This window comes from Momordica charantia (assembly GCF_013281855.1).
Source record: "Momordica charantia cultivar OHB3-1 chromosome 1 unlocalized genomic scaffold, Mcharantia_2.0 BLBB01000001.1, whole genome shotgun sequence".
Taxonomy (NCBI): Eukaryota; Viridiplantae; Streptophyta; class Magnoliopsida; order Cucurbitales; family Cucurbitaceae; genus Momordica; species Momordica charantia.
In genome coordinates, this window is record NW_028275157.1 from 13,884,115 (window position 1) to 13,894,064 (window position 9,950).

The 9,950-nt window shown below is 32.4% G+C and overlaps 1 protein-coding gene across 1 annotated transcript; it reads right to left on the minus strand.

The window, feature by feature from the left end:
* Nucleotides 1-3,567: 3,567 nt before the first annotated feature.
* Nucleotides 3,568-7,628, minus strand: LOC111013786 (pyruvate decarboxylase 1). Its single transcript, XM_022288309.2, has 6 exons — nucleotides 7,022-7,628; nucleotides 6,124-6,290; nucleotides 4,620-5,270; nucleotides 4,255-4,372; nucleotides 3,980-4,168; nucleotides 3,568-3,827 (listed from the first exon to the last, which is right to left on the minus strand). The coding sequence occupies exons 1-6, from the start codon at nucleotides 7,544-7,546 to the stop codon at nucleotides 3,657-3,659; spliced, it is 1,821 nt and encodes a 606-aa protein (XP_022144001.2). The 5' UTR covers nucleotides 7,547-7,628; the 3' UTR covers nucleotides 3,568-3,656.
* Between the last annotated feature and the right edge of the window lie 2,322 nt (nucleotides 7,629-9,950).

Sequence of the window (9,950 nt, forward strand, 5' to 3'; positions counted from 1 at the left end):
ATTAAATTTACTCAATCCATCAGCTTAAAGTTTTTGGGTTAAGTGGTGGTTTATTCATCTGTAAGATAGTATCAAAGCGGGAAGTCTGTTCAAGCCCCTGCGCAGTCGTTTCCTGAGGAATTATATGTAACTTTATCGTCAGACAAATTTAATATTGACTAACTTGAGGAGTTAACTTAAAATTTTAAGATATAAAGGAGGATTAAAAAATAGAAATTTTTTAAACAATAGAAAATAAATCGAAAAAAAATACCTCTATTTATATTAAAGGCTGAGACCGAAACATGTATCAAAAAAAGAAAGAAGGAAAAAGAAAACAATTTTTACTTAAGATTTAATCTTTACCAAATCCAACCTATAAATCTTTAAAAACTCATTAATTTAGAAGAACGAAATGATGCTATCTTTTTTTGAAGTCGGTCAATTTCATACCACACCTTTAATGGTAAATCTTGAAAGTATTTTTTAGCAATCTTTTTAAGCAAAGCCTAACATATCGTTGACTCTTGGCTTCATATTTAATGTTTAAATTATTACTCGCATTAATCATTTTCAGTTATTAAAAATAAATCACATTAACGGAACAGATGATTGTTGTGCAGGCAGAGTTTTTTAACCCTTAAAAATAAATTTTATTAATTTTACAATTTTTTATCTTTTGGATTGTTGAAAAAATATATATATATTTGGGACGAAATTTGATAAGTTTCAAATATAGTAAATTTTTTGGTTGAAATTTGTAAGTGTGAAGTTTAGGTTTCGGAGCAACTCCGGCGGGAGAAACTAGGCTATTAGCGAAGTTATTTAATAGGACTTTATATATTAATCAAACTTAATTATGTGCAAATTTTTATTTGCATTAAATTAATTAGCTTTTTTAGTTCTACCATTACTTTTCGTTAAGATTAGTAAGCGAATTAGTGAAAATTATATAAAAAAATAAAATATGCAACATATTTATATAAATTTAAGGTCCATGGAATTGAAAATTTATAAGTTGTAAATTTTGATTTTTTTCCCTAAAAATTAAAATGTTGTTAGAAAAATCATACGTGGTGCCGTGTAATTTGAATCATCACATTAGTAATTTCTACCATTAATTTATTAGGTGGGCGAATTAATGAATAAACTGTGTGCTCTCTCTTGGTCCAAACTACACGAGAGTGACACATTATTTATTGTTGGTATTAATTACACATAGGCATTACCTAATTATATAAATATAAATATATATTTTTTAGTACAACAAATTAAGGAGGTGGGGATCTAACCTCCGACCTCGAGGATGGAAAAGCATAAATCTATATCGCTTTGATTTATTATAAAAAAAAAGTGATATTACAAATATATAGTAAATCTTTTATTTTTTTTAAATATAACACTCAGGTTAAAACTAACCTGTTTTACAATATTTTAATTTGATTTGAATTAGGCTGTTTTGTAAAAAATTTAAGCTTTCTATTAAATTTAAAAATACATATTTATTTTATGATATTTATATAATTATCTTTATGGGGTTCCTTTTCCAAAATAAACAACCTCTCATATTTATGGTCCGATTAGATCGATTTTAGCACTACAAAAATTTTGTTTTTGACGACCTTTTTTTCCAAAACAAACAACCTCTCATATTTATGGGTCGATTAGATTGATTTTAGCACTACAAAAAATTTTGTTTTTGATGACGAATTAATTTCTGATAAATTTATATATGTTAGGCAAAAATAATTTTCTGGCGGCAGAATGTAATGGTCACCAGGCAAAAGTAACTTCTGCCGACGAAATTCATTTTCGTCACCATTGTCACATTACTCGACAAAAATCAATTTTGTTGCCATAATTAACTTTTAAAATTTAAATTTTTGTAAAAGCACGAAAATTAATGACAATGAAATAAGGGATTTTTGCGGATGATATTTTTTTCGTCGTGAAAAATATTAAAACAAGCGTTTAATATAAAAATGCAACGGTTGGTATGTTTTTCTCGACACATTCATTTCTTCGGCAAAAATACCTTTTCAGCCTGAGGCCTTTTTCCTTTTCCTCCTCATCTTCTGCAATTACTATCATTGATCTTATTTTCAATACTCTAGAAATGATTATTTTTTTATAATGCTTTTAATATTTAATTTATTTTTTATTACGGGATCAGAAATTTGAATTCATGATGTCTTGGTTAGAGACAAATGTCAATTAACGCTGAGTTAAACTCATATTCGCACATTTAATTTATTTTAGTGTGATTTGATCGTGGACCTAAAATGTATCTTAAACCTAGGTTGGTTTCACCCAAAGGAGGTTAATGGTGATGTATGCTATTGGGGTGAGTTTTTACCTCACACATGGCATATTCTGATTGGAGGAGAAAGTTACACATGGCTTTAAGTCTATGAAGTCAAGTTTTATCACCTTGGTATTTTGACTGACTATCAAGCCGACGCCCATGATGGTCGAGCCGACCAAGATCTCCTTTTGGCCCCGTCCTCATTCTTTGGTCTAACCGATCTGGATGTGTCCTGTTCAGCCACATATTCCGACAAACTCCACCACAGCATGACGTGATTCACGCTTACCTTAAAAAGCCGTTGAGGTCTTGTCGGGAATCATGTTGGATACCTTGTTTATATATAGAGACCATTTTCTCTATCCTAGGTATGCGAACACTGTATTTACCCTTGAATGCATTTCAGATTTTTTTTGACTTGGACGTCGGAGTGTTTTCTTTTGCAGGTCTCCTGCTCAGCACGTTTGAACTCGTTCTAAAGATCATCCTTCCGTCCGAATCGAGGTTCGCAAGCTTGGTCATTTTTGTGATCAAACATGTGTTATTCTCCCATTAATGTGGCCATATCTTTTTTTATATTTTTGTTCTAATATTCAACTTCCTCTCTTGAGCTGTATTTCTTCTTTCAACTTATTTACCATTCACGTGAAATTATTTATATGCTGATGAAATAAATTTCATCAGCATAGATCTACATATACCGACAATTTTTGTTTAATAGGCATATATATACCATCTCTACGATGAATGACAAATTTCTTAATCAGTCCTATTGCGATAGTCTCTCTCGACATATGTGATCAGGTCTACCTAATTTTTTTTGTTAGCAATAGTCTCCCCCGATAGTCCTATTGTGGCAAAATTGTTCATCGAAAAAGGATTTACTACAATTTTCTGATTCAATGGTGACAAATGTTTGCGTAGGCAAAAGTTAAATTTGTTCTAGTTGAGAGTTGAAACGAAATTCGACCAATATATTTTCCTTTATAAAAAGATAAATAAAGTGAAATCATGGAGAGGCTGAAAATAGTTGACAAATCAAAATGATGATTTGGTCAATTCAATCTAGTGGTTTGAGGGCTTACTAGATGTGTAAATGAGAAACCAATTTTTCATATATAATATCAAATTTACAACTTGATAAAAGTTGAATTAACTGTCAGAATCAATATGCCAACCAGAACATAGCTCAGATGATTAAGACATATATATATCCAAACACAAAGTTGAGAGTTCGAAACCTCCATACAAATTATACTAAAAAAACACTACCATAATCAATATGAACCACCAAAACGAAAACATGGACTGAAATTTTAAGATAATATTACACATCTAATCATTCAAGAGTTGAAAATATTTTGTTCTTGTTTCATAAAGGTCTAGGAGGGCGACAACTAATAGCAGCAATCTTGCTACCAAATTCAAGTAACTCTTTACTAGTATCATCTCTATGAAGAATAGCTTCGATGAAACATAAGCAATCATTTCGATCTTTCGTTGCTGTCTCAATTGCTTTTACCAATTCTTCTTCCGTATGAACCTAAACACGAACCCAAAATATACAATAAACAAATTAAAAAGCATATCAAAAAATAAAAACAAAACCTCACAAATATAATATGCTTGATTTCGATTTTTTAGAGCGTTTATATGAAAATAAAAGTAAAAAGATGTCGGGAATATATATCCTACTTTGGCAGTCCAACATTTGCCGTCCTGATTATGCATGGCATTGACCATGGCGGTGTAATCCCAATTCTTGATGACGTTGTAAGGGCCATCATGAATCTCTACTTCAATGGTGTATCCACCATTATTTATCAAAAATATTATATTCTTTTGTCCCAACCTTAACATCGTCGATACATCTTGTGGACTCATCTGCTCACCATAATCATTCAATTTATTCAAATATCGAAATTTATAAAGTAAAATAAAATTTAAATCTACATAAAATAAAAATGTACCTGAAAGCTTCCATCACCGATACAAAGAACCACCCGCTGCTGAGGTGCAGCTTGGGCATATCCAAGAGTCGCACCCAAAGACCATCCAATAGATGCATATAGCAATTGTACCTCATACCTACATTTCTTCAATGTCACTTTATACTACACTCAAAATACTAATTTAATCCTAAAGTTAAAATTTTTCAATAATTTTATATTTTTAAATTAGTGGTTTGCTCACAATTTCTTTAGTGTACTTTTACCTTTCAGAAACAAAAATTACCTTTTTTAGTTTTTAAAGTCTGGTTTCAATTGAAAAAACAGAAAATTAAAAATAAAATTGCTATACAAAATTAAGATAAAAGAGAGAATCTGGTTTTTACCCGCATGATTTCGGTAACTTCAGTTTTTGACAGTGAAACCAAGAGTCACCGGCCTCAGAAATCACAGTCATGTTACTCGACAACATTTTCTGGATATGTTTGAAAAGAACATTGACCCGCAAGGCCTCGCCCGGCTCCGATTGGAGTGGACCCGACTCCGGAACATAAATCCTGCGATAATTCTCGTAGGCCGTCGGATTGGGCTTGAGACGCTGGGCTAGGGCCCGAAGGAAGTCCTTCATTAAAATGGGCCCAAAACTGGGCCCATTAGGGAACACAACACGTTCTGGCTCTACAATAATGGCCTTGTTCTTCTTGTACGTAAGCGAGAAGGCGACGGTTTCGAGTTCGTCTAAAGTGGCGCCGGCGAAGATGGAGGCGTCGGCAATTTCCACCGTCTCGCCGCAGAAGGCGGTGCTGACTGCTCCCCAGTAAGTTCCGATGAAATGTGGGTGGTTCTCCGGGAAGAGGCCTTTCGCCGACGGCGTGACGGCGACGGCGTAGCCACAAGCGTCGGCTAGCTCCACGAACGCGGCTTGGGCTTTGGCGGGTCGAAGCTTCTTTCCGGCGACCATCACTGGTTTTACGGCACTGTTTAGAAGCTGAGCTGCCTTCTCCGCCGCTACCTCCAAACCCATCTGGTTACTTTGCCTGTGGAATCATTCAACATAATATAAAAAAAAATAAAAAATAAGATGATTTTAAATATATATATATATATATATATATATATAATGTAGCTCTACTTTTGGTACTAAACATATGTTCTCTCGTTTAAGGAATAATGAAGGTTTTTAACCAATTTTTTAAATGAAAGTTTAAAAATAAAAAATAAAAACCAGTGAAAAAAGTCAATTTTTACCTTTAAAGTTTAGATAGGTGCATTAAGTTTTTACTTAAACTTTCAATGATGACTTAAATAAGTGTCGCAAATTAATAGCGGGAAAATATTAGTTCTTTATTGGTGAGAATTAAATAAAATTGATACTTCATTATTTTTAAAAAAAAAAAACTCTGTTTTTTAATTCTTCCCTTCTATGGTCAAACATTTAATAGTGAGACTATTGAAATTGGTCGAGCTAAGTATTTTGTTTGATAGATTCTCGTTGTTAATTTTGTAGACTGGTTAAAAATTTGGTTAAAATATCATATTGATTCATGTACCTTGATAGTCTTTCAAGTTCCAATAAATCTAAACAGCAATCATTTTTGTGATTTGAAGTTAACTTTTATCAAATTTTATGAAAAAGAAAATAATCATTTTCATTCCATAAAAGTTCCTCTAGTTTAATTTGTGGATTAAAATACTATTTTAGTTCATATGATAGGTTAAAATAATACTTTTAATTGATATATATTAAACTTATTTTATTTTACATCTAAGTACTACTTTCAAATGTTTAAATTGAGTCGTCTACTCCTAATAAAGCTTAAAATTAATTTTTCAAAGAGTTTAGTGTTGGTCATATAAATTTGATAGGTTTATGAAGAGAAAAGAAATTACTTGGGATGGAGGGAGAGTGGGATGAGGCGTTCCATGGAGAAAGAAGGATGAGGAATGGCCACCAAATTGCAGCAAATACTTATGTAAACTGGCTTCCTCTCTCCCAAACACTTGCAAATTGCTCTATCTATCTCCCATTGCGTCTCTTCGACATTATCAATAATGGCCTAAGCACCAAAACCACATCATTTAAATTTGGAAAATATTTGACTCATGAGCAATCTTGTCTTCACCATCATTTAATATTTGACAACTGAAAAAGAAAAATGCAAAAATAGAAACGTTTTATAAAAATAAATGAGTTGTCAATTTTTTAATGGTGGTGAGGATGAGTTTTGGTCCTCACAGCGAAGGAACCAAGTATTTTCCATTAAATTATGGAAAATATTTAGCTCGAACATTATCCTTACCACAGATAAATATTTGACAACTTATTATTTTTTCAAAAAGTTCATTGTTTTGCATGGCTCTATCTTAGTTGTCGAACATTTAATGACGGTAATGATAAGGTTTCTTCTCATTAGTAAAGAGCCAAATGTTACCCTTTAATTTTCGAAAAATACTCAGCTTCTTAATGGTAATGAGAGAATTTTGTCTTTAACACCAGTAAATATTTGACAACTCATTAATTGTTGTAAAAAAAGAAAAAAATCTGTTTTTACATTTTTTTTCTCTTAATTGTCAAACATTATAATGATGGTAAGCACAAAATTCATTGTTTAGCGAAGTATATTTTCCTTAATTTTGATACATTTTGAAATTAAAAATACTCAGCAGCTTAATTTTATCCTCACCATTATTAAATTATTAAATACTTGACAACCCTCGTTAAAAACAAAAGAAAAACATTTTTGTTACATCATTTTCCGAAATCAGGTGTAAAGTTGTGTAGTAGTACCTGATAGCACGTGACATTCTGAAAGCAGCGCAGTTCCTGACTGAAATCGGGCAACCCAATTGTATGGTGGATGATCTTCTTGCTCCCGTAATCATTGGAGTTGGGCCCACCCACAATGCACAGCACCGGAAGATCCTCCGAGTAAGCTCCGGCGACGGCGTTGATCAGGCTCAGCCCGCCCACCGTGAACGTCACGGCGCAGGCTCCCACGCCGCGGCGCCTGGCGTAGCCGTCGGCGGCGTACCCAGCGTTGAGCTCGCTGCAGCAGCCGACGAGATTCAGCCCCTTTTCCGCAACGAAGTAATCGAGCAGCAGGAGATTGGAATCTCCCGGGACGGAGAAGATATCGCCGACGCCGATCTCGACGAGGCGGCGGGCAAGGTAGTGGCCGAGCGTCCATGGGGGTGGGGATTGGGTTTGAATTTGAATGGGTTTATTTGTGGGTGCTGCTGCGCCATTAGTTAGAGGCTTGGGCGTGGGTGTCTCTGTGGGGAAGCCATTTTCGAGCTTCGTCGGCAATGGCATGGCTGTTGAATCAGGAGGAAGCGACTGCCGAAAAAGGTGAATGGGAAAATGGGGGATAAATTATTTCAAGAGACTACAACGGATTGATGGTTTGATATATAGCTGAATATATCAACAAAAGTTAAGAAACTTATAAAATAATATTTTTGTTTATGTTTTGGAATAAATTAGGGTGCATTTGGTTGGTTGGTAATCACAGAGCTATTCAATAAAAATTATATGTATTTGGTAGCAGATTTAGTAATTGAATCCCAGTTTTAGAAAGTTGTTCAAGAGGTGTTTAGTAATTAAATATTTAGTTTAATCTAAGTTTATATTAATTAATTTATTTGAATTTTGTATAATTATTATTTTAGAAGGTTATATAATTTAGAATATATTATATTTTACATATTTTAATTTTAATAAAGATAAACTGAGTTTATAAATGAAGTAATATATTTATCCAAGTTTTTATCATTTTTAATGTAATTCTGGATCTTAAAAATTTCAAATTCTGAATTTGAAAATGGAAAACATAAAAAAATCATTTTCAGAATTTCTACTCTTTTGATCAAAGAATCCGAAAAATAGTTTTAAAAAACGAATATGTAAAATCTTGCCAAAGGCATATTTGAAAACAAAAAAAACAGAATTCAAGTTTTCAACCTAACAGATCCTTAGAAACCGAAAACAAAAACAAATCTTGTTTTTTTTTTTTTTACTTTCGAAATTTCTATACAATGTTGAGAATATTTCTAAAAAAAGAGAAATAACAAACATAAATAGTTGTAAAATGCTTTGATTTCTTTAATAAAATTGAAAATGGAAAAACAAGAAACGGAACTTTACCAAAGAGGCTCCGTGATTAAATTGTTATTGAGATGTCAAATTCTAAGATAGCTAGATAAAAAATAGGACATCTATTATTATTTCAATGGTTGTGGTCTGTGAGATGGCACAGACCATATAATTCTTTTCTTTTTTTTTTATTAGGAAAATTCAATCTAGCTTCCCCTCTTAATTTTACAAGTTATATCAATTTTCATAGTAAACTTTTAATTTCATCAAGTTTATCAATTTTCATTCAAAACTTTCAATTTCAAACTTCAAAGGGATTAGTATATATTTTTACTGTTGAACTATGCTTGTATTGGTGATGACACCACATGTTTTCGATACTTTTAAGTCTTGTCCTAGGCGTGGTCTCAACTCCTCTAGTTAAGTAGTTTCAATCTAGTAGGCTAATTGGTTGTTCACCCTGAGTCTTCATATTAGTGTAGGTTGGAGTCTGCCTTCATTGAATCGTCCTCTTCTATCCTATCAAAAATGTGTCTCAAGAGTACTATGAAAGATGTTTATCACACACCCCCGTTTAGAACTTGTTTGCTTCTGGCTCTTGAACCACAAATGGGCTAGAGCCTGCCATTCTGCCTAAAACTCAATCCTCAAAATGTATCTAATTCTACTTCACACACCATATTTTTTACATCTTTTGCTTTGCTTGATCAATCCATCTTTCTCAAGAGAAGAAACCCGCTCATACTTGTTAATGAACGATACTTAGCAATATTGATTAGCTGACCACACTAAAAATAAATAAAAAAAATAAAAGAATTTACAACTATTTATTTTTTGGATTAAAAATAAAAGAAAAATAACTCTTTCCTCTTTCCTTACCTACATTACCTCTCATATTTATAAAAAATTGAATGTGGTCAACAGAAATCTTCTACTGACCAATTTGTAGCTAAGTATTTTCATCCTTAATATCCAACTTCACTTTTTGTGGAGCTAAAGAATTATTAAATTTACTTTCGTCAATTTCTCCATAATTATTAAATTTTATATAAAATAATAATAATAACTTTTTGTGGAGCTAAATATTTGGCAAATGATCATACGAAAAGACAGATGTGATAGGTTGCTAAAGAATGCGGATAAATTTTATAAAATGTTTGGTGAGAAATGGAAGGTTTGTAAAAGTGTGCATCACTTTGCCGGCAAAAGAAGCAAAATAAGCCATCCACATAAAATTTTGACCCCTCTCATTGAATTACGTGGTTAATGATATTGGTAAATTGGTGGTTCATATTTGGAAGAATTAATAGAATGACTAATAGCATAAAAACGGTTCCTAATAAAGTATAAAGAAAAAATTAATATGTTCCTGTTCGACGAGAAATTCAATAAGAGAAAACCCGAATTAATGAACTTGTGTTTGTATTTATGTATGTGGGTGTTACAATCTCTAATGTATGATCCTCTGATTAATTGTCTCAGATGCGAATTTTAATTCGAGAGCTTGTGAGCTCACGTGACATGATTAGATTCGTCGATTTTAAAATTAATTTAGGACACGTGTACTTTTATTATTGATCCTAAATATAATTTTAATTTTGTCACGTGACATTTAGTAATTAGT

Bases quoted from the DNA above. Each gene is read 5' to 3' on its own strand.
- LOC111013786 (XM_022288309.2), bottom strand. From the start codon at position 7,546: ATGCCATTGCCGACGAAGCTCGAAAATGGCTTCCCCACAGAGACACCC. The intron at 6,291-7,021 runs GTACTACTACAC...TTTGGTGCTTAG, and splicing joins AGAATGTCACGTGCTATCAG to GCCATTATTGATAATGTCGA. The intron at 4,373-4,619 runs GTAAAAACCAGA...GAAGAAATGTAG, and splicing joins AAGTTACCGAAATCATGCGG to GTATGAGGTACAATTGCTAT.